General features: G+C 35.3%; 3 protein-coding genes and 1 pseudogene across 3 annotated transcripts; 1 reads left to right on the top strand and 3 right to left on the bottom strand.

The window, feature by feature from the left end:
* The window catches only part of LOC129431932 (uncharacterized), a 496,207-nt pseudogene that overhangs the window by 440,335 nt on the left and 29,960 nt on the right, over positions 1-25,912 (top strand).
* On the bottom strand, positions 353-12,425 carry LOC129431890 (macrophage mannose receptor 1-like). The gene is made up of 5 exons (XM_055190016.2): positions 11,540-12,425; positions 5,245-5,604; positions 3,886-4,236; positions 872-1,023; positions 353-575 (listed from the first exon to the last, which is right to left on the bottom strand). Exons 1-5 carry the CDS (start codon positions 11,565-11,567, stop codon positions 423-425), a joined length of 1,044 nt encoding a protein of 347 aa, XP_055045991.2. The 5' UTR covers positions 11,568-12,425; the 3' UTR covers positions 353-422.
* LOC129431946 (histone H2B-like) lies at positions 18,174-18,646 on the bottom strand. The gene has a single exon (XM_055190068.2). It carries the CDS (start codon positions 18,592-18,594, stop codon positions 18,220-18,222), a length of 375 nt encoding a protein of 124 aa, XP_055046043.1. The 5' UTR covers positions 18,595-18,646; the 3' UTR covers positions 18,174-18,219.
* Positions 19,450-19,810, bottom strand: LOC129431958 (histone H4). Its single transcript, XM_055190081.2, has one exon. It carries the CDS (start codon positions 19,807-19,809, stop codon positions 19,498-19,500), a length of 312 nt encoding a protein of 103 aa, XP_055046056.1. The 5' UTR covers position 19,810; the 3' UTR covers positions 19,450-19,497.

The raw sequence follows: 25,912 nt of genomic DNA on the forward strand, positions 1-25,912 counted from the left end.
TACTCTTGTCACAAATTAATAAATTAAAGTCACTGCATTATTTTTACTGCTAAAAGGTTTTGAAATATGAGAACAATATATGTAGTCTGTCGCAATAGATTAACATTTACATGAAAAATATTAAACTTAACTTAGTTGTCCCGCTCACGGGATAGTGCCAGTTAATGGGTTAAAGCTTTAAACATAATAGTTTAGCAGTACTAGATGCTACATTTACTTTTTACCGAGTCATGCACAGAAAAACTGCATTTGTGCCTGATATACTTCACAGATCTGCTATATATTAGAATCATATAGAATAATAATAGAAAAATTAAAAGAATATAGATAAGCAGTACTTAAAACTAAGTTTACTTTAAACTCCCATAAGCATAAAATAATTGCATTTGTGTCTAATAAATCACTTCACAGATGTGCTATTATTACTTATTAAAACGTTGAGCTGAGCAGTCAATCTGTTGAGGGTTAGTTTCTTCAGCCCTGACGTCTTTTGGCGTGAAAACATTTCCATCAGGTTGTACTCTCCATGTCATATTTGTGATGTTCACTCCCTGTACTGTCAGTTTATGCTTGATCTGAAGAGCAGAAACAATCATTATTATAATTATTATTATTATTATCATTATTTATGTTGTTGTTGTTATTAATTACTAAGTAATCATGTGTTCTACACTCTAAAAATGTCTGGGTTAATTTTGACCCATAATGGGTAAATATTGGACAGAACACACTGCTGCATTATTATACCCCATGGTTCCATAACAACAACCCAGCATTGGGTCATTTTTAACCCAGCATATGTTTGACCCATTTTTACCCATTATGGGTCAAAAATAACCTAGAGATTTTTTGAGTGTAATTTGATACTTACCCACTGAAAGATTAACTGCATGTTTGTAGAGTTTAGATATTGACCAGACGTTATCTCCACTCTCAAAATCTGCAGTTTCGAGATGTTAACCGGCGCTGAATTTGAAACCGTCACGGTAGTGATTGGAGTTGTGGTAGTTGTAGTGGTTGGATCTGTAAAAAACATCAATTCAATGTATTAATTCTTGGCTGTTGGAAACAACAACAACAAAAAGTTACAAACAAGTGAGCAGTCAATGATTCAAAGGGCATTTCAAAGAAATATACATATATAGCCTCCATTTGTTCTGTCTTACTCATCAAAACACTTATGCAATTTAGTAGTGCCAGCCACCCCCTACTGGTTTCCCAAAACAAATATACATATTAAATTAGTATATTATACATTTGTTAACGATTGTTAATATGCTCATAATATTTGTTTTTATCAAAACATGGCAGTCGGTAGACACTTTTAGTCCAATCACGATGGAGGAGAGGCGGGACAAATACTACAACACCGACCAACCAAAACATCCTACCTATGTCCTATATTACAGTTTTTCTCAGTCGCTTTGGTACATTTCTCGAATCATACTCACAATTTGCAAAACAGTAAGTGCATTTCTCACAACAATTTGTACAAATAGCAAATCATTATGGATAACCTGCAAAAGCCACTTTTTTACTCAAAATACTTAGTTCATCTCTCAAAATTAAATATCTGTGTCAATGAACATGTCAGTGCCATCAGAATAACAAGTCATTGTGTCATTGTGTACGGATAAGACAGTCAAATTGTTTAGTCATGTTGTCAATATAACAGTTTACTCTGAAGTGATGTTCTGATGTAAACTATGGCTACAGTTTTGACGACAAGTATTGTAAATTGTAAGTTACACTTAGTATAAGTTATGTGTAAGTTTGATTGCAAGAGACTTGACAAAATTTACATTTACGCTTTTACTGTTTGTACTGTAATTGGTTGAAAGACCATGTCATTGCCATAAAGAAAGATAAAGACAGCACTGCAAGCACTGCATAGCATAAACAGAAAAAAACAAAAGTAGAAATGTGAACATGATAGATGTCTTAAAGATGTCTAACCATAGCCCAAGAATAGATGATGCATATACTTTTAGAACATGTAAAAGAAATGAAAGCAAACACCTTGAACACACTTTGCTTACATGTTGGAATATCATACATCTTCAAGTTATTTTGGCAAAAATGGCATGTAACCAAATTCAAGGTTATTTAGGGTAGAAGTGGGTTACTCATAGCCGGACTATATTGGGTCAATAGTTAGCAGTCATTTCAACGTCTTGGTTTTTGCTTGCTGGGGACGTTTCTGTCTGTTAGAGAAAGTCAAGATTCACCTGGGAGCAATTTACCAATTCAAGACAGATTTAGAAAAAATGTCTAATGGAAATGTATAGAAATATGTTTGACCATATCCTATATTTTGACAACATGTTCAACCATTTTGCATGTAAAGACTTATACTATGAACTAATGCCTAAATATTGTGGGGGGTGAGACTATTTAACAGAGACCCATTATAATACATTTTGATCAACATGACATAAGCAAGTGATAATGTAAGAAAAAGCAGAGAATTGTACATAATCATTTGCATGGATGTACCAAAGCATTTGCAACTTGTTCAAAGAAATGAGAAACTGCTTTTTTGATGTGCACAAGTGACACAATGATGTGAGAATTGAACAAGCAGTTTTGAGAATTTCAATTCTGATCTGAGAAATGTACTAAAGCGACTGAGAAAAACTGTAAACAACAACATGAAACATGAAAGTTTATAAATATAAATTAAAAATTATGATATTTTGCACCGTGTGCTACCACAATAAAAATATGCATTATTTAAACAAATTATTTGTGGATGATTGATTTTTTATTGCGGTGAAATGGTGGGTAAGGCATTAAACCTCTTAATTTTAATATAATTGTTGTTTATAATTACTGTCAAACTGTAATTCATTATGATTTTGGACGCTTCAGTATTTGATCACTGTTTATAATAAATAAAATACTGTTACTAGTAATTTCACTGATTATAGTATTAATAATTTTCATAAAAAATCAACTAATGGTACTCATTCTTTACTTTTAAGTGTGTGTTACGGTTACAAAAAATCTAATTCAGGCTATGATATTTTTGTCGATAAAAAAGTTTTAATTCATTTGAATAATTTTTAACTCATTCCCCGCAAGCTTTTTTTTAAGTTGCCCGCCAGCATTTCACAAAATGCCTTCCAGGAAATTTTTCTTCTAAAAATATATAAACATACAAATATATCAAATGAAACAGATCCTCGCTTTCAAACAAACAAACAAAATGAAAAAAAAAACGTTTCATCCAATCTATATTTTTTCTATGTTTATAAACTCTTAAATATTTTTTTTCAACAATACAAAACTTGAGCAAAAAGCTGAAATAATAGCATTTTTTGTGAAGGAATTCGGTTAGAAATCAGATTCAGAATGATTATCAAAACATAAACGGAGTGTAAAATTAATAAATAATGTTCGTCAATGGCGAGGAATGAGTTATTTTGTGATAAAAATCATAGCACTTGCATAGATGGTGGTATAGATACTATGATAGACCAGATCTGGGGCCTCATTTATAAAGGCTGCATGCACAAAATGGGGCTAAAAAGGGCGTACGCCACTTCCCACGCAAAGGTTGTGATCTATAAAGAAAAACTTAACGGCAGAATAATTAATGGGAATTGGCGACACAGATGGCGAGAAAGTGAACTGAAATCAGATTGAAGAAAGTAAATATGACAAGAACGATAATAAGAATTGATAACACAAACACATTTAATTTTACTGTATGTCATAGCCTATCCACGTTATTATGCCAATTAAGTAGTGTTATGTGCACTTGTACTGAATTGAATTGTTTTATAAACATCTTGTAAAATTCAATCTTAAATCAAAAATATTTTTTATATTTAATCAGCGCTCTCTCAAAGTGAATAGCTGAGAATCAAACAGAATACTTACCGCACATGCAGATGAAAGGCAAGAAATCTGAGCCATACTGATCATTTAAATACCCATCAGGATCTGCAGCAACACCAATCAGGTCAATCCCGTCTAGGTCTGGATCAGTACTCGCCCAGTTAATGGGGTAAGCGTCGACTTTTGTCCCATCTGACCACTTCCACGTATCCCTGAACATACCAATCCATGCGTAGTCACCATTAACAGTAGGGACACTTATCACGTCATTGTCAGCTTGAGTCCGAATGATGGCCATGTCGGTGTAATGCAGTCTGCAGTATATCTGAGCATCCTGCCATGTCCTCAAGACATCTGATACTAAAACATACCTAGCTGCTCCCGTTTGAGTCGCTGGAATAAGATCAGAATGAAAAATTAATTATGTGACTTTTTTAGACTAAATTTTTCAATGCTGAAGTCATAAGAAACAAATCAGAGGTCACACCAAATGTTATTTTTTTTTCTAACACTGCAACAAACAGGAACACTTCAAACACCTGTTCTTAAGATGAGCTTAAATTTCTGGTCTGGGAAATTTTCATATGATTGTAAGTCAATGCGACAAAAGTCTAGTAGGACCAGCCTTTAGGGTAATGTTACTATCAATGGATTAGTACCTGATTAATGTTCGCTTTGAATTACTTTAGTATTATATTTCTTTAACCTGCACATAAGCGCAATCATTATCAATTGTCTTTCTCTGACACCTGTCTCTTGCTTTGACAAGTTTTGGATCTTAAAGCGGTTCTGATGCGATGCTAGGGCAAAGCTCTGGGAGCGGACACTTTATATAGCCATGTCTTACCTCATGAATATTAATTAGAACACTACTTAAGTTTGACTTTATACACTCTTTCTAGTGTGTATTCATCCAGTTACCAGTGTACCAAAGTTGACATTTTATGTTGAATTACAATCATGTGCAAAAGAAAGGACACCCTCTTTCTGTAAGGAATAATTGACGACAGGCATTGAATTATAAGAAAATAATGCACACCAAGGTGGTAACACGGCACGACGCGAAGCAGGTGTGCATTATTTTCAAATAATTCAAAGGACCGGAGTCAATAATTCCGCTTATACCACGGTTACCACAAACATTGCTCTGGTGCCTATTTTTAAGACATTTGACAAGTTAGGTGTGCAGTTTACAGAAAAATTATCAACACCCATAGAACATTTCTCAGCCAATCAGAATGCAGCATTCAACAGACCCCTAGTATAAATATGTATTATGACATAAAGACAGTGAAGATATGACAAATGCTATTTTCTGTTAATCCTTCTCGTTGAAAAGTTTCAATAAAAAAAAAGAGGTATCTATTAACATATTCAACACGTGTTGATGATATTTCTTACCATCATAGCAAAAAAACTCAAACTTAAAAGAGCATGACAAATCATTCCAGTCGCCATAATAAGACGCTACGCATTCCTGACCTCCATTGTTGTTTGGCTCGCCGGAAAAAAAGTTTGAATATGTTATACCCTCATTGTTATAGGACCACCTCCAGCTATTAACGTCCAAGTACAGTCCAGTCCACACTAAAAATGATGCAGATTGAAAAATTAATGCTGCTATATTTGTCACATCTTCAGTGGTTTGAACCGTGGCCAGGTCGATGCAATTCAGTTTGCAGTAAGCTTGTGCGTCAGCCCAGGTCTTCTCCACCGGGACCAGCATATAATTACGTGTGCCATGGGTAAACAGACAAAGTCCTGTTGAAAGAAAAATGTTGAAATTAAGAAACTAGACATGAAAATGTTCTTCTTTGACGGTGCAAATTTATAAGCACAAACATCCATCTATTAATTGCATTCTGAAGTGAAACAAAAGGTCCTCTACCGCGGCTGATGTGAACGCAGCATTAGTCTAATGATGGTGGCTAATATGTGCCATAATGAGAGCATTTTACATTTTAGATAAATTTTTTAGATGTTAATACAATGTTTAAGATGTTTTAGGGTGTATTCACACCAGGAAAGTCCGCTAGTTCACTTGCTTTGGTCCGGACCAAATGTTTTTTATTTTTTTATTTTTTGGTGCGGTTCGCATTCACACTGCCCTTTTTTCAAGTGAACCAAAATATGTAAACAAAACCACATGTGTATTAAGGTCATTCATTCATTGGACAGAAATTATCACGTGGGGGAAAGCAGGAAGAGCAAAATAATAGAGATAATTCATAATGCAATACTTGTTCTGTTACTGATTTGGTGTTATCAGCAGGTAAAGCAAAATACCGACACTATATTGAGAAGCACACAATTTAATTTCATCTAAACGATATTATATTATTATATATATTTTGCAAAGACAGCATAGACAGCATGTTCTGACAGTTGCGCTGTGCAGATGATGTATCAGGTATAAAGTTATCAGGCTTTTGCGCTGTACAGATAGAGAGATGCGCTGTATACGCGGCTTTCATTATTCATACAAATATAGCTATTCGGATTATTCAGATTGTTCAAACACAATTATTTCAGTCCCTCCAGGATTTCGCGATTTATTTTTGTGATTTTTGCGATGCAGTAATTGCGTGGCAGTAATTTTTAGAAATTTGCGCAAAAATAGATATTTTTTCTCTCCAATTACGATACCAATGCGTGTAAAATATTAAATGAGAAGTTCTCAAGTAATTAAATAATAAGTAAACAGTCAGTGATATATTAAGAACAGAGAAACAAAATGAACATATGAAAAATAAATACAACCTCAAGATACAGATACACTGTTTGTTTTTTATTTAACCTAGACAACTGTCATACAGTGGTTTGCCAAGATGATTTAAGGAAAATGTTATTAAATAATTAACCACGTAGGGCGCATAAATATTTTATAAATGCTTGATAATAATGAGAATATATGAATCAATCCTTATCGCCAACACTGAGAGAGGTGCGTTGCGTAATCTTGTTTTTTATGGTTGTTTCTTAACCTCTTAAACCCTGAGGACCCAGTCCCGGGGACAAAATTTCGTATTTTGACTCAAATAAAATATTCTTTTAATCTTTAATGGTCCATCATGGACCCCAGTAACACATATGAGATACTGTTTGAAAGCTTAGACTCTCTACTTTCTCCAGATATGCATCACTTTGAGAAATCTTTTACTGTAAGAAAGTTATTTACACTTAATTTACACTATCACCCCCCCACAATTTTTTATATGATTTAATATTCACATATTTCATATTTTTCAAGTATGACAAACATGGGCAAGTCTTATATCAAATGAAAGCTCTCATTCTCAGGAATAAGGCTACAGTGTTATTTTTGTTCTATTATCAACACATATCCAACAATAGTTGAATGAATAATAAGGTAAAAAATCGTCTTTTGTAAACATATGGGAAAATTGAGTGTGGACTGCCTCAGATAGCACATATAGCCACAAATGATACACCATCTTTTCTCTTAGGTCCTACTCTAAAAAATGAGTCCATTCACAGCATTTTCTTAGGTTGTGTGCATGAATAATCCCTTGCTATTTATTATATGTCCAAAACAAAAAATTAATATTTATATGAAAAATGTATTTTCGGACACTTCAGTAAAATGAAAATAACTTTTGAATGCGACATGCTAAAGAGATCATTCTTTTTTTGGGTGTTTACTGTCTGCTGCTGGTAACCACCAGAACTGTCTGCAGTCTGCTAGAGCACATAGAACCAGAGTTATACACTATCAGAGGCAGTATTTACAACATATAAAAAGAAAATTTGGTGTTTCATCATATGAAAAACAACATAAATAACATTATTTGTCACAAACAGCAGCTTTTTATGTAACTTCAAAGGGTTTTCTTTAAAATGATATAAAGCAATTGCATTTATTCCACTGTATGTGGTTATGGGAGCACTTCAAATATTTTTAGGCAGAAATTGTATACAAAAAGGGTATTATTCCTCCCATCAGTTGGAGTAAAATAACTTTTGCATAGATTATGATAGAGAAAAAAATCTTTTTTCCTCTGTAAGCAGGCAATTGCTGGAATCAAACAAAACTGTCTGCAGGGAGCTGAGGCACTCAGGGCCAGAGTTATACACTTTTAAATAAAAACTTTAGAAAAAAAACATCAAAAAGCGCCTATTTATTTTTGTGTTTATTAGAGAACTGACATCACATACAACCATGTTTAGCACTTTCAACAGTGTTTTATGTAATTTCAAAGGGTTTCCTGTAAAATGATACCAAACATTTGTATGTAAACCTCTGCATGTGGGTATGGGAAGCTTTTGAAATTGGGTAGGCCAAATCCAGGCGAAAATCCCCAAAATAGCTTCAGGGTGGAAGAAGTTAAAAAGTTTGAAAATTACTTACCTACAGTAATGCACAATAGCCACAAGTCCAAAGCTACATTTTCCCTATAATGTGTGTTTATTTTTTGTTTTATTATTATGCGTGTATGTGACCGGACCATTCAAGTTCAAAGCCTTAAAGGAAAAAGATCGGTCTTCACGCGCTGACAGCATGCACAAGTTTGCTAACGCTGAGATGAGATGGTAGTGGACAGATGCCTTTCTTTTGTGTCCCAAATTTTCAACAACTTAATATAAGGACTAAAACAGTAAATTGAAATGCATTATGACATTGCTTCACCCAGTTTTTGTAATTTATGTGAGACAGCAGATGCGACACGCAGCTCACAAAGACCTTTCACGTATGTATCCTCATGAAAATAATGAATTATACTAGATAACAATTAAAAACGTAAAAAAAATGTAGTAATGTGCACAGGAGATTTTGATTGACTGTTATTTGTGGGGCGCGGTGTTGCTGGTGATGGGGTGCAGGGTGCTGGAGAAAGATTGAAGTAAAATAAAGCCAGAAATGTTTACCAAGTTGTCTAACTCTGTATCTAAGAATATTAGATAATTTTATAAAAAAATATAATAAGACATTTTAAATTACTGATATTATTTTGCCATGAAATAAATAATGCAGGTTGGCAAGACATTTCTTTTGATTTTGCGTTTTGTTCCGCGATTGCGGAAAAAAGTTAAATTACGCGGATTTAGATGCGCTGTTTGTATGCATAATATTCTGCTATTACAATGAATAAAGGTATTCAATATCATTGCCTTACAGTATATGCACGAAATAAACTGCTTGATAGCGCATCTCATAATTTTCCATAATGTTTAGTATGTGTTTATTATTATTTTTATTAAAACAGAACAACATTAAATTAGTTAAATTACTCGCTTATATTAAATATAGGAATAGACGGAAAACACTGTACCTTGATAGCGCGTCTCATAATTTTCCATAATGCTTAGTATGTGTTTATTATTATTTTTATTAAAACAGAACAACATTATATTAGTTAAATTACTCGCTTATATTAAACAATAGGAATAGACGGAAACCATTGTACCCGCCTTATAACATAAATAAATCTTAAGATCCTTAGATTTTTCGAAACAAATTATTAGCTTGCATTTCTTAATGAATATAAAACTACAACAATATAAAACATGCACAAACTCACCTAAGTTAAGCAAAGAAATAAAACGTTTATTATTACAATAAAGGTATTCAAAATCATTGCCGTACAGTATATGCACGACATAAACTGCTTGATAGCGCGTCTCCCACTAGCAGAATAACAATAATATAATACATTTGGTGCGAATCGAGGTCGGTACATGTTCACACCTTAAACGAACCGTACCAGAGTTCGTTTGGAACCGGACCGAGACCACCTCTTCAGCTGGGTCTCGGTGCGGTTGTTTGGTCCGCACCAGAGTTCGATTGCTGTATTCACACCTGCCCAAAAGGTCCGCACCAAGGGGGGAAACGAACTTGAGTTCGATTTAATCGAACCAAACAAGGTAGGTGTGAATACACCCTTAAATAAATTAACACTGTAGATCCTGTGTAGAGATAGAAGTCATTTTTCCTGATATAAGAATATACATTTTCTTATTGAGATTTCTGTACTTGTTATTTTTTCATAAATATTTTTAAATAAATTGGTGATATTGTTTTTGGCAAGAATAAAGTGGTGAATTTAGGCTTCCATAGGCCTTATACATACAATATGTCCCAGAATACAAAATGATCTGTCCAAGATTATCAAATTAAGGCAGATTTATTTGGCACAAAAACAAATGTCTTCTATGGGTATAATAACTATATTCTTTCTTCTGGTGCGGTTAGAAAACATCTTTACATAAATGTACTTTTGTGCCAGAAGCAATGTTTCTTTTTTATATTTGTTTTCCTCTTCGATGTATTTGGTGTATTTTTCATATTTGTGATCTGATTGTTGTATGTGTGAAGCAGCACGATTGGTTAAATTTAATGGATAGATAAAGCTCTGAACTAAAAAAAAAATCTTAGGTATTCCAGAAAAGTCTAATGTGTTGATCTAATGTTTTTGCTAGTCAAAATTGCAAAACATATGTCCCATATTACCCAAATTCACCCCACATAGTTTGCTCATTTCGAATTTGCATCTTTTTAAAATATTCTGTCTGTTCCTGTTTTTTTTTTGTGCAGGTTATAGCAAGTAAAAACAATATTGTGATTTTATAGCAGGTCTTTATATACATGGTTGTAACTTCAATTTGATTTATATAGCACTTTTTACAATTGGTTAATTGTTTCAAAACAGCCTTACATAAATAAATGCAAATCTATGGACAACATAAGCAGCACAATACAGCAGCTAAGATTAAACCGTACTAGCGAGTGTAGTAATAATGTAATCTATAGAAGAGGTTGCTAAGTTAAGCCAATGTCTGCTGACGAATAACTAAAGTTGACTGCCATTTTACTGTTGACTGCTGTGTTACTGTATATTACGTTTAGAATTCAAATGAAGTTTTCATCATTCTGATTACGAAATATCATGACAAACTATTTTACACTCTATACATGAAACAATAATGGCATATGGTAACACATTCATTATGACAATCATAGACATTTATTTATTTATTTATTTACTTTGCTACTATTTTCTATTATTAATTTGTTTATTATTAATATTAGTTTGATAGTAAATGCAAGCGCCATTAATTAATAACTCACTGCTATGTAATAATTTACAAAACTAATTACACTAGTACATTACAGTTTAAAAGTATTAGTCTTTAGATCAAAAATATTGGGTTTGTAAAGTAGGGCTGCAATGGAAAACAAAACTAAAAGCTTGATACGTCAAAGTGTGCAATTTACAACTAAAATGTGTTAAGTAATCTTTACAGATTTTAGATATGGAAATTAAAAGACAGATTATTATTTTTTTCTTTATTGTATCGAAATCATACTGAACCCTGACGGAAAAGCAGGGTACATGCCAACCTTGGTGTACCGTTGCAGCCTTAACATATACGCATAAATACATGTGCACATAGAAAACAAACACTGTAAATGAAGAGTTTCGTAGCTAAATGAGATAACCACAATTTTTTTAATTGTTCAGAAATCATGTTTTTTGGTTGTGCATTCCAATTAATTTCAATTCAACTGCAGTTGGTTTGTTTTGATTTAAAACCTTCATAACTTAAAAATACAGCCAAGTAGTACCATAAAACAAAAAATAACATGATAACATAGTAATAAACATGTTTTGTCAAAAATGTTAAAAAATGGATTTATCTCGTTTTGCAACAAAACTCTTCAAATATTCACACTGACCTGAGAAAAGCAGCAAATGAATCAGCATTTCCACTTTTGATGGATTTAATGTATGTTACAAATCTGAAACATAAATCAAACTGAATTATGACAAACACGCATTTCATTAAATTAAAGGAGTTTTGCGATTACAAAAATGCATTTCAGTTTACCTGCGTCAATGGGCCGCACTGACGATCAATCTGTCTACACTTTTTCAATCTCTACGTATATATCCTACATTAATAATGATGCAATAGTCTCCATGCAAAGTTTGACTGATTTTCATTTAGATTTGGTTTACAATATGAGGCTTTATATTCAAATAGCATTCCAGAGAATAAAAGTACACTATCCTCACGTAGCCTCATGACATCTGTTACTAAGGGAATCAACTGTGTTTACTATTTTTAAATCATAATGACAGAAACTACCCAAACGACCCCCATCAAACATTTACATACACTGGTAATTTTTACATAATAACATGCACACAAGTTGACCCAAACAAGTATGAATGGCTATATAAGGTATCATGTGATCTGTTTGCTTGTGATTAGTGTGTGCGTATAAAAGGTCAATGAGTTTCTGGACTCCAGGCAGACCCTTGCATTTGTCATCCATTGCTGCACTGACGTTTCTGGACTCTGAGTCACGGGGAATGAAAAACAATTGTCAAGGTAAAGGTAGTTGAACTATATAAAACAGGAAAGGAATAAAAAGATATCAGAGGAATTGAGAATACCACAATCAGCAGTGTTCAAAATGTAAATAGTAAGTGGAAAATGTGGGGTTCTGTTGAAACCAAATCACGGTCAGGTAGAATTTCAGCCACAACTGTCAGGAAAATAGTTTGTGATGCAAAGAAAAACCCACAAGTATCTTTAGGTGAAATACGATACTCTCTAAAAAATATGTGATGTGGATGTTTCAGAAAGCACAATAAGGAGGCAATTGAAGAAAGATGGGCTACATGGTTGAGTCACCAGAAGAAAGCCATTACTAAGCAAATGCCAGAAAGTATCCCACTTACAATACACCAAACAGCACAAAGCCTTCTGGCACAAAGTCATTTGGAGTGATGAGGCCAAAATTGAACTTTTTGGCAACAACCATAAACGCTGCAAAAGGAGTCAACAAGGCCTATGATCAAAGGTACGCCATTCCCATTGTGAAACAAAGAGGTAGATTGCTGATGTTTTGGGGATGTGTGAGCTAAATGCACAAACCATATGGTTAAAATTTATGGCAAGATGAATGCAGAATGTTATCAAAAAATACTGGAGGAAATTTACACTCATCAGCCCGGAAGCAGGCATGGGATGTGCTTGGACATTACTGGACCTGTCATTGGCTACAGCAGAATAAAGTGAATGTTCTGGAGTCTCCTGACCTCAATATCACTGAGCCATTCTCTGTGAAGATCTCAAACGTGCAGTTCATGCAAGACACCCCAAGAATTTACAGCCTCACCCACAACTACAGTACCACAAAAGACTTCAAACTGTCATTGATGTTATGTAAACATTTCATAAGGGTCATTTGGGTAGTTTCTGTTGTCATTATGATTTTAAAAGAGGAAATGGCTTCAGCCAAACACTAACCATGAGTGAAAGAAAAGCTTTTGTGTTATCATTCATATTCTCTGAAAAATTGCCAAGAAATCATAAATTTTGCCAGTGTTGGTAAACTTACACAACTGTATATGACCTTACTGTATTTAAATTTGATAGTTGTTGTTGTGTTGCTAGGCAGTTGCTGGAATTTGTTTGTAAATGTGTTTATGTGAGAGTGTTTTGTTTATGCAAAGATGATAGATAAGTGTTTTTACAATAGTCTTAATAGGAAGGCAGCAACAAAACTGCTTTCAGTTCAGATGCTCAGAAAGATGATGGAAAATTTTAGTTTCTTTTTGATAGTATGAAGGGCCACATTGTTTTTTTAGGGTTTTAGGGTCCAAAACCAAAAGAGCCTGCACTGTAGATGCGAAACCTTATTGTTTTCCTAATTATTATTTTTTAAATCATTTTGGACATTTTGGGGCCTTTAACTCTTTCCCCGCCAGTGTTTAAAAAAAGTTGCCAGCCAGCGCCCGCATTATTTTATGATTTTCCCCAAAGTTGAATGCCTTCCAGAAAATGTTCTTCTTTAAATGTATAAACATGCAATATATTAAATGAAGGAATAGACCCTGTGCTTTAAAAAAAAACTTGTTAATTTGTTGTCGTTTTGAGTTTTTGACCAAATTTTGAGCAAAAAGCTGAGATAATTGCATTTTTGTGAAGGACTTTTGATAGAGATCAGATTCAGAGCAGTGATTAAAATCTCTGTGTATGTTTTGCTGTTTAGCCTTGGTGGATGCCTCAAGGTTTTATAAGTTGGATAATAGCGGAAATATGGATTGCCGTAAAAGCTCATCATTAGCAGGGAAGCATTTTCTCTTAATTGAGGAGTTAACTCATTAATGGCAGGAAAGAGTTAATATGCTCAGACACTCACTTGGCACACACTTTAGAGTCATTGGCTATTTGGCCCGGGCAAAGACTGGCACCTGGGTGTTGCAGTGAGGTTCAATACAAAATTAAGACTTGGGATACATGTACACGCATGTTGGAAACTATGGTAAATATATGTAACCCTGTATGTGAAAACCCAGCTAAAGTTTACAAGAAGTCGTCCATTTTGGATTTTGCTTAAAAATACTGCTCCTTGGCATTGTTACACATTTTTATGCGTCATTCCAAGACTCTGCAGAAACTGAATTGCAAATCGATTTTTGATGTCTTTAACAACGCTGCCATGCTGATGTCAAATCAGAGATCTGCATTAATTGTCAGATTTTGATCAAGCTTGGGTTGGATCAAGTGGGCAGGGTTAAGATGTGAGAAACTTGAGCACTTACCCATATGCTCCCATCCAGAGCACAGGACAGAAGAGAACTAGCAACCCCGACAAAACACTAAGCACAAAAGACTGAAGATGAGTTTTAGATTCTGAGACCAGAAGATTGTTCAGTTAAAAAAAACTACCAAGCTACCAATTATGGTTAGTTTGGTTCATTGTCAGCTGATTCTGTTCCGTAACACGTTGCTGTGAATATGGGTGTGGATCACTTCGTCCATCTTTGCTTTTCAGTAGGGAAATCTCACGCCATAATGCACTGATTTCCTGGTGATCGCTTCTTCAGGTGATACAAATTCATAGGTCAGAGTTCACCAGACTTGATCTTTGGTAAGCACAGACTGCAAGCCAAGATGAACACAATTAGAATGGGAGCTGATAGTGTCTGTCCATGAACACATTACACCCCAACCTTACAATTGAGTAGTTTGTTACTGAGTGCACATCATCACACCCATTATTATAAAAATGAGAACATCAAGAAGCACTAACCGGGTTCCTGTGGGTCCTTAAATTTGAGGTCAAAAAATGGCACATATCATGACAATCTGACTTTTTCCATGTTTAACTGCTATAATTAAGGCCCCAGTGCTTCTATCAACATAGAAAATAGATCAACACAGTAACTTAGTTTTGGTAAACCATTCTCTGCAAACATGTGAGATAATAACACAGTCCCTTAATCTGCACTATCCAACTAATGTTTGCTTTCATCAGCTCATTTGGATTTTAAAGGACACACACAAAACAGCACATTTTTGTGTCATATAAAAATCACATAAAAAAGTATTTTGAAGTGTCCCCTTTAAAGTCTCATTTTTCATCAAAACCCAACACTGGCAAGAAAGCTGACGTCAAGTCAGAGTTTTGTTTTGGTCCCCATATCCAAGTCAACCTGATTTTACATCCAGCGTCATTATGTTGAAGTCTTTCCAACATTAAAGTGACAAGCAGTGCCCACCAACAAATCTTATATTTAAACAAAAACATTTCAACAAAATCATTCTGATTTAGAAATAGTCTGAGCTAAACTAGTTTACTTTTGTTTCACCATTCACAACAGAAACTCTTAAAAGTATTTGAGTTCAGATAGTAAATATAATAGACATTGAACATCATTTAAGAACTCAGCAGATCATTTGCTTTTAGCTAAATGTTCTTGCTCTTTTACATATCGAAGGAGCATTGTGTTCACTGGCTGTCAAACTCAATTGCATACGTCCTTAATTTAAATTGCATATCAGGTTGGATATATTTACATATCTAAAGTCTGCTCCCCAATACTATATTTATTCCTAGTTAAAAGTGACTGACATCATACAGTATATGCAGTCAGCTATTGAAACAGAGGCACATTTTGTGTTATTTTATCTGTTTACCATCATTTATTCCAGTGACGATCATATCATGAATATTGGCTGCATACTCACAGCTTTACTTAGAGGTCACATCCAAATTGGATAAAAGGTTTATACAGCCCTACAGTTTAATATGTAACTCACAAAATAATGGGACAGTTGATTTAAAAGCTATTTTACGGACAAGAATTGTCTATTTCTTAAACCATTTCCTCATAAATAAATGATGTTAAATGTCTGGAGTTGATTGAAGTGTGGCATTTGCATTTGAAACTGTCTGTAAACCTACACCATGTGGTTCAGGGAGATCTCCATGCAAGTGATACAGACCATATTTAGGTTTGCATTGGGGTTACTTCCGTGTTTTTGCAGATAACCCTTGACAAAAAAAACGTGTCGGATTTCCTATAGGTTTTGTTTTAACAGTTCATTTGCACAATTAGATCAATGTCTCCAAACAGACGTAAACGTATGCAAATCACTCATATAGCCTACACCCATTTCTCTTTTCTGTTTTATTAAAATATTAGACATGTTGCAATTATAATGACAAATTATTCTACTTATATTACAATTATCAGTTTAGGAATTTTGTAATTCAGCCCTGGAAATTACTCAATGATTGATAAATACTTAAATAAACACCACTTAAAGGAATATTCAATTTTCTTAAAAGAAAAATCCAGATAATTTACTCACCACCATGTCATCCAAAATGTTGATGTCTTTCTTTGTTCAGTCCAGAAGAAATTATGTTTTTTGAGGAAAACATTGCAGGATTTTTCTCATTTTAATGGACTTTAAATAGAGCCCAACATTTAATACTTAACTCAACACTTAACCGTTTTTTTTTCAACAGAGTTTCAAATGACTATAAACGATCCCAAACGAGGCATAAGGGTCTTATCTAACCAAACGATTGTCATTTTTGAAAATAAAAATAAAAAATATCCACTTTTAAAGCACAACTTGTCGTCTAGATCCGGTCGTGATGCGGCAGCATGACCCCACGCAATACGTCATCACGTCAAGAGGTCACAGAGGACGAACGCGAAACTCCGCCTCAGTGTTTACATGTGTTGAGAAAGAGGACCGTTCCTACATTGTTGTATGTCAACTGATACTAATTAATGTCTTTGTGTCAGTTTATTGTTTAAAATGGTCCGCAAATGTGCGTTTTATATATGTAATACGTGACCTCCCTACGTCACTACGCATTTATGTTAGGTCACGCTGGACTGGACCTAGACGAAAAGTTGTGGTTTAAAAGAGCATATTGGTTATTTTTCTTGTCAAAAATGACAATCGTTTGGTTAGATAAGGCCCTTATGCCTCGTTTGGGATCGTTTATAGTCCTTTGAAACTCCGTTGAAAAAAACTGTTACGTGTTGAGTTAAGTATTAAATGTTGTGCTCTATTAAAGTCCATTAAAATGAGAAAAATCCTTCAATGTTTTCCTCAAAAGACATAATTTCTTCTCGACTGAACAAAGAAAGACATCAACATTTTGGATGACATGGTGGTGAGTAAATTATCTGGATTTTTCTTTTAAGAAAATGGAATATTCCTTTAATCATTGTGAGTTTATATCAGTTTGGTTTTTGGTAACGTACTTGTAGCTGTTTGAATGTGGTTCAATATTACACATTACTTAATAATCGAACTCGTTTGCTTCCTGAATGCAGTGTTAAGAACTTTTCAGGAAATTATGGAAAATACAAAACATTGCGCATGCGTCCCTCTACTGCCTGATAACAGTAATGTTATATTATTTTAGTCTGTCCGCTTCTGGGCCTCATTTATAAAGTGTGCATACGCTAAAATCCACTGCAGCGTTCATATTTAAACGTTTTCTGTTTTATGTGGAAAAGTACTTACAGCACAACAGGGTCTGAGCAAACATACGCACATCTGCTTGTCTGATAGCTGCAGGTTTTTGGAAATAAGATATTTTGAGAAATGTTTGTAACCAAACTGTTTGTGGACCCCATTCACCTTCATAGTAGAAAATAGAAAAAAAATATACGATTGAAGTAAATGGGGTCCACAAACGGTTTGGTTACAATATAAACATCTCAAAATATCTTTGTGTTAATCAGAACAAAAAAATACAGGTTTGTAACAAAATGATAGTGAGTAAATAACAGAACTTTCATTTTTGGGTGAACTTTCGTTTAAGTACCATATTCATGTTGCCATGTCATATGCAAAGCACAGAACTTACTGAACGTATACAAGGATAAATCCTCACTGTACACACGACATGTGTAATATCACCATTTTAAAGACAATGAATTAGTTGTTTATAGAAACAGTGAAGAACTTCACTATGCATTTAAAATACGTGTGAAGGAAATCTAACTGCTATATCGAAACCTCTTTTCTGGAAACTGTGGGTGGCTCTTAAAAGAGCCTTTGGGTTCAGATTGGGTACTTTGGGCTTTACTTGGAGCTCGTGTATTTGGTGACGGCCTTTGTTCCCTCAGACACGGCGTGTTTGGCGAGTTCACCGGGCAACAGGAGACGCACGGCGGTCTGGATCTCTCTCGAGGTGATGGTGGAGCGCTTGTTGTAGTGAGCGAGACGAGATGACTCACCGGCGATGCGCTCAAAGATGTCGTTGACGAAAGAGTTCATGATGCCCATCGCCTTTGAAGAAATGCCGGTGTCGGGATGAACCTGCTTCAGGACTTTGTACACGTAGATGGCGTAGCTCTCCTTCCTGGACCTCTTGCGCTTCTTTCCACTCTTGGCGGCGCTCTTAGTGACGGCTTTCTTTGAGCCCTTCTTGGGCGCGGGCTTTGCTGGCTCAGGCATGATGATGCTTCTTTAGATTAATCTCACAGCTGAATAGTTTGGGATAAGAACGCAGGGGTATTTATTCACACCAACATGCAAATGTTCAGAGACCCTGGGCGCGTGCTCTGATTGGTTCCATAGGTCACCTCATAGTTGACGGGTCTGAAAAGCAGCCAATGAAAGAGGTTATCCAGCAGTCTCGTGTTTGAAAACGCCCCTCCCCCATGAGACTCAGTTTCCTTTGTTATAATTCCCCGCTCTTTTTCTGTGGATTTACATTAACCTTTAACACGAGGAAATGATCACACACACATAAACAGTTTCTTATCAGTTTGTCTGAGCACAACGCTTTTTTATTTTCTATTTTCAGCCCCAGTGCTTCGAGAACACAAATAACAAAATGTGATCCATTCAAAACGATATCACTATTTATCTGCAATTGGTTGTAGTCTATGGGGTGGTTTCCCAGACAGGGATTATCTTAAAACAGGACTAGGCCTTAGTTTACATAGGAAATATAACTAGTTTTAACCAACATGCCTTACTAAAAACATTACTGGTGTGCATTATGAGGCAAAACAAAGTGAACTGGTGTATTTTAAGATGTTGTTTTCAGTTTGGACAGCTCTTACATTTATTTGAGTCTAGGACTAGTCTAATCCCTGTCCGATAAACCACCCCTATAAATTATGTTGTAAATTAAACAAACGATTATCCACGAGCACATCATGTATATAAATGAGGTTATGACATCGAGTATGGTTTAGTTATTATTTTATAAACAATACGTATGCTTTTTAAGCATATAGTTCCTTATCTAAATTAATTACGCTAAAACGTGACAATAAAGGTTTTGCTCTTTGTGTGATAATATGGGTGGCTCTTAGAAGAGCCGTTGGGTTTTGTTTATCTTTTGTTCGTTTAACCTCCGAAACCGTACAGTGTGCGTCCCTGTCTCTTCAGCGCGTACACGACATCCATAGCGGTAACAGTCTTTCTCTTGGCGTGTTCGGTGTAAGTGACGGCGTCACGGATAACATTCTCCAGAAACACCTTCAACACACCGCGAGTCTCCTCGTAGATAAGACCAGAGATACGCTTGACACCACCACGGCGAGCGAGACGACGGATGGCGGGTTTGGTGATACCCTGAATGTTATCACGCAGAACTTTACGATGACGCTTAGCGCCTCCTTTTCCGAGTCCTTTACCGCCTTTACCTCTTCCAGACATGATGAACCACAATCGTTCTTTTAACCACTGAAATAAGATATAGGAAAACCGCTTCAAGGAATGACTTTTACATTTGCCTACAGGACCTGGTAGAAACACACACACATGGGCGGTGTCAGCAGCACGTCACGTATTGGGTTTCCTTTGCAGTTCACAGCTCCGCCCCTCCACACAACCCATGTCTTCAGTAAATCGTTTCATTGTGTACCTTTCCAAAAGGCTTGTACATACTCATGTACAAAACACTGTGCAGCATTTTTACTTGCTTAACAAGCAGTGCACTCCGACATAATATTACTTTGCGTCCATATAAACTCATAATTACTCCCGCTCGGGTTTGAATGACAGCAGAGAAAGTCCTATATACTGGAATGAGGAAGACACTCGTTAATATCACAATAAAAGAATATATTTGAGAACAAGATTAAAATAAATGTTGTCATGAATATAATGGCCATAAATGCAGGAATGGCTTTAAGAAATAAATAAATTTTTTGAACTTAGTCCTGATATGATCATTTTCGTTTTCTCTTTTTACATACTAATAGGACTGCAGCATTGTCTTTAATGTCTATAGTCTTTGGTACATTTAACCAAACATGTCAGGGATGTAAAGTACCTTGAATGTGTAAATGTGAAAGCAAAAATGGTAGTGACAATAGTGACAATTCATAGTTGCATTAATCCATCATAAACATTATATGATATACAGAAAGTATTAATGATAGTTATTCACTAAAATATTTTAGTCAGCAAGTAAAGTAAATGCTGAATTTGAACAACCCAGACCTCCACAGAATGACTACATTTAAATGTATTGAAACGCTATTATAGCTCTGATCTCATTATGTACAACTGAATATACAAACCCAATTGTACTCCTCTTCACTATAGGCTGATAAAAGTCTATACGGAAATACACAACATATTGACTTCTGAAGACACATTTAGAGTCTATTTACTGTAGTAGTTTGGTATTTAAATGATCTCAGCACATGTATTAAAACAACATTTCTAAATTAATTAAAAACATTTGTTTACTTTTTGAAGACAAAAGTTAATGACAATCTGATAAATCACTAGATTTCCTAGTATTGTTATATTTCAGGATAACAAGATTGTTGGGTGGGTTGATATTCTTCAGGTTTGATTGTGAAAACATTTCCATCTGGTTGTGTTTTCCATGTCATATTTGTGATGTCCAGTCCCTTTACTGTCAGTTTCCGCTTTATCTGAAGAAAAAAAAAACAATCATTATTATTAGTTATTGTTATTATGATTATTTTCCCTATTTATAATTTTTTATTATTGTTATTATTATTGTTATATTATTATTATTATTATTAATTACTGAGTGCTGCTGGTAAAAGCACAAACTCTTTTTTTATTAACAATACAACTAAAGCCGCATTCAGACAGCCAGCGATGTTATCGCTGTGTGTCGCCCGTCTCTTCCAATGAGGCATTTCAAAATCTGCTTGCCATAAACAAATGAGTACCATCCACGCCAGTAACTGACGAGAGAAGGATGACGTGAACTCCTCTGCTTCGTTCTCATTTAAAGTCGCTTCCGAAATTCGCTCGACATTTGCATAAAGTTAAACTTTTCTTAACTTTCTTGCGTTGCTGGACATGCCCATACGGTCGACAACGGTCACTTTCTCTTGTGCCGCCGGAAGTTGCCCGGCTTCCATTGAAATGAATAAGATCGTGTCGCTCTGCTTCTGCTGGTCGCTGGCTGTCTGAATGCGGCTTAATACTTCTGTTATGTGTTTAAAGTAGTTTAGTACTCACCCACTGTAAGATGAACTGCATTTTTGTAGGGTCGTTTAGATTTTGACCAGACTTTATCTCCACTCTTAAAATCTCCTGCTTCCAGCTGGTAACAGGCGCTGAATTTGAAACCATCATTAAAGTTGGGATAGTCACTAGAGCTGTGGTAGTGATTGGAGTTGTGGTAGTTGTAGCAGTCGTTGCATCTGTAAAAAAAAAACATAAATTCAATATTAATTCTTGGCTGTTTAAAAAACAACAACATGTTCCAAACAGTCAATAATTCAAAAAACATTACAAATGAAATTTAAATATAGCCTCTATTTGTTTTGTTCTACTTATCAAAACGTTTATGCAATTTAGTAGGGGCAGCCACTCCCCCACCCCATTGGTTAAGAGGATTTAGAGGATATAAAAAAAATGTATTCTAAAACAAATATACATATTAAATTAGGTTCTTAAACATTTACTTTGTAAGATACTTTGTAAAATAAAAAATGATTTGTTTTTATGAAGACGCGAAGGGTGCCCCTATGCGTCACTATATCGACGAAATGGGAACTCCGTTGCTTTCATGCTAATCCCTCAGCGTCAGATATAGACGAAAGGGAATCCCGGAAGGTGATGCCGTCACGTTATGCGACGATCGGTAGGATCGTGCCGCTTCTGGACGGAACTACTAAATTCCGATATAGTGACGCATAGGGGCACCCTTCGCGTCTTCATACTGACGCTGAAGCCGTTTGAACATGCTTCAGATTTTGACGCCTTGGGAAGTGAGAATGTGTTGGTACTTCAGTGAGTTTAAACAAGTTAAAGCAAGGATGGCTGAACTTCCGTTTTTGTCGAGAGACATCATTCCTTTCAAACGAAGGAAGCATAACATTTGCTCTGTGTTTGGATGTTCAGAAGAACGCTGGATTTGAAGAGAGACTGTGATTTAAAAGCAATGCTACTCCATCAATATTGGATCCGGACAGAATGGCACAGCTTATGTGAGTAAAACACTTTAATACTATGTGTCACTGTGGCGGCCGGTGTTTTCTCTTCCGAGGGACGGAAATTCACGCAAATTCCTGCTGCACACGCATCGAAAGGGTTTACGATAAAAGACATGTGTGTGTGCGCGTCGAAATGGTTTATACAAAAGACACACTTGTGTATGTGTGTGTGTGTGTGTGTGTGTGTGTGTGTGTGTGCTGCTGCACATGCGTCGAAAGGGTTTACGATAAAAGACACGTGTGTGTGTCGAAAGGGTTTATGATTAAATGTGTGTGTGTATAAGAAAGACACTGTCTTAAGACACTCACTTAACAGTAAACTGATTACACACATGAGATTAAGTGAGTTTTGAAAGTTAGTTTGACTACGAAAAACTGTTATCCAATCATAGCAGTGGCAGTTTACTTCCAAGTCGTCAATGCGGCTGGCCCCTCAAAACGGATCAGTTTTCAAACCAGCCTCAAAACCAGGTAAAATGGCCTATTACTTATTACTTTTGATGTTTTTGGATGTAAAAACCACGCAAACGTCATGAGTAGACCTCAGACAACAGTATAAAACAATAAAAACAACCGAGGAAGGGCACCTTTAATTATACAAATTATCTGCAAAAGATAGCACTTTCGTGGACACACCTCTTAATTGTAATATAATTGTTGTTTATATTTACTGTATAATTCATTATGATTTCAGACACTTAGATATTTGATCACTGTTTATAATAAAAAAACTGTTCCTAGTAATTTCACTGTTTATACTATTAATTTTTTCATAAAAAATACAAATAATGGTCCTTATTCTTTACTTTTAACTGTATGTTACAGTTACAAAAAAATTTAATTCATGCTATGCTGTTTTAATGTAGTTAATGAAAATATTTAAATTAATTTTAATGATCTTTAACTCATTCCCTGCAAACCTTTTTTTCTAAAGTTGCCAGCCAGCATTTTATGTGTTTTTCACAAAAGTTTCACAAAATGCCTTCCAGGAAATTTTCTTCTATAAATATATAAACATACAAATATATCAAATTAAATAATAGACTCTCTGCTTTCAAACAAACAATAAACAAACAAACAAAACGGTAAAAAAAGTTTCTTCCTATCTATATTTTTTTTATCTGCTTATAAACTCTATATGTTTTTTTTTTTTTAAAAAATACAAAATTTTGAGCAAAAGCTGAAATAATTGCATTTTTGTGAAGGATTTTTTTTGTTAGAGATCAGATTCAGAACGATTATCAAAACATAAACGGAGTGTAAAATTAATAAATAATGTTTGTCAATGGCGGGGAATTAGTTATTTTGTGGTAAAAATCATAGCACTTGTATAGATGGTTGGTATACTATGATAGACCAATCTGACCCGCCCAAGCTCAAATGTCAAGCTATGCCTACACTCATAAATTGAATAAGTAGCTGAGACAGAAGACTTACTGTACATGCAGATGAAAGGAAAGAGATCTGAGCAGTACTGATCATTGAAATACCCATCAAGTTCTGCAGCAACACAAATCGGGTCCATCCCGTCCACATTTGGTTGAATACTCGCCCAGTTAATAGGGTAAGCGCTGACATTTGTCCCATCTGACCACTTCCATGAATCCCTAAACATACCAATCCATACGTAGTCGTCATAAGCAGTAGCGACATCTAGCACGTCATTGTCAGTTTGAGTCCGAATGATGGCCAGGTCGGTGTAATGCAGTCTGCAGTAAATCTGAGCATCGTGCCATGTCCTCAAGACATCTGATACTAAAACATACCTAGCTGCTCCTGTTTGAGTCTCTGGAATAAGATCAGAATGAGAATTATGTGACTTTTCAGACTAAATTTGTCAATGCTGAAGTCATAAGAAAAGCATCAGAGGTCACACCAAATGTTAAGCCTGGGAATTTTTCTAACATTGCAACAAACAGGAACACTGCACACACCTGTTCTTTAAATTCTGCAAAGAGGGAAATTTTCATACAAATTTCAACACAAACTGTACAGTATTTGGTAGCATACATAACTTAAGATGAGCTTCTGGTCTCGCAAATTTGAATATGATTGTAAGTCAATGCGACGAAAGTCTAGTAGGACCACCTTTAGGGTAATGTTACTATCAATGGACTAGTATCTGATCGCTTTGAATTATCTATACTTTAGTATTATATTTCTTTAACCTGCACATTAGTGCAATCATCTTTAATTGTCTTTCTCTGACACTTCTCTCTTGCTTTGACATCAGCAGAGAAACCACAAATAAATTCATGCCTGCAACAGATTTTGTATAGACGGTTTCATCGGACGCACATGCGGTGACCAATACGAACTAGTCCGAACTTTACTTCCAGTTTCTGTTTGTTTAATGGTCTGACTAGCTGCTAAACTGAACTCTTGAACAAATACCTCGGTGAAAATAACATGTTTTGGTTTTCTAGGTAATCTATGTGTTGGTTATTTTGCTTGTTATATACATAAACTACGTTTAAAGTACTTTGTTGTTATTTATTCTTAGCGGAGTTTACCGGAAGTTATGTGATGACCACAAAAGCCGCTTGTTTATGTTGTTTCTGCTGAAACTGTTTATACTTAATATTTGCGTATAATCAGAAATAGGGTTGGGAACCGAGAACCGGTTCTTATTCAGAACCAGTTCTGATTCTCAAAAGGAACCGGAACCGCACAGTATTCTTAAGTTTCGAATCTAAAAGCGGTTCTGGTGCGATGCAAGGGCAAAGCGCAGGGAGCAATCACTTTAAATAGCCATGTCTTACCTCATGAATATTAATTACGTTGAGCCACTGTTTACAGTCACGCAACCAAATTAGCAGCTTACCACAGAAAACACTCGCACTGCTGAGGTACGCTTTGTATACTTAGTGTTAAAGGCGCTCTAAGCGAATTGAAGTGTTTTAGACCATAAAACATTTTTTGTTACATACCGGAAACATCTCCTCACTATCTGCTTGCTGCCTGTCCGCTGATCAAACTGTAAAAAAACGCGATCTCTGTAGACAGCCCAGGCTTCACAAACGGCAATATCAACATAGTGGCCAAACCTAGCATCACAAAACATAACAAAGTGTTCCAGCCAATAAACGACAAAAAGGATTTGGGGGTGGGGGTTGGGCGCGTTCATGAAAGCACGGAAGGGAGGGGGAGGAGTTAGCTACGCACCGTCTGTTTGAAAACAGTTTCAAACGTCAACAATAACTAACGTCTCGCAGATTCGCTTAGAGCGCCTTTAAACATGTCTAAAAGAAAGTCAAAAGTGTGGATTTATTTTCAAAGGTATAATGATGAAAAATTATACAAAGGCATAAATCTAAAATCATGCAGTG

The sequence above is a fragment of the Misgurnus anguillicaudatus genome, chromosome 1, assembly GCF_027580225.2.
Source record: "Misgurnus anguillicaudatus chromosome 1, ASM2758022v2, whole genome shotgun sequence".
NCBI lineage: Eukaryota > Metazoa > Chordata > Actinopteri > Cypriniformes > Cobitidae > Misgurnus > Misgurnus anguillicaudatus.

Coding starts and splice junctions, on each gene's coding strand:
- LOC129431890 (XM_055190016.2), bottom strand. CDS start 11,567: ATGCTGATTCATTTGCTGCTTTTCTCAG. Junction 1,024..3,885: donor GCCTTTCATCTGCATGTGCG/GTAAGTATTCTG, acceptor TGTTTTTTACAG/ATCCAACCACTACAACTACC. Junction 576..871: donor TGCAGTTAATCTTTCAGTGG/GTAAGTATCAAA, acceptor TCTGCTCTTCAG/ATCAAGCATAAACTGACAGT.
- LOC129431946 (XM_055190068.2), bottom strand. CDS start 18,594: ATGCCTGAGCCAGCAAAGCCCGCGCCCAAGAAGGGCTCAAAGAAAGCC.
- LOC129431958 (XM_055190081.2), bottom strand. CDS start 19,809: ATGTCTGGAAGAGGTAAAGGCGGTAAAGGACTCGGAAAAGGAGGCGCT.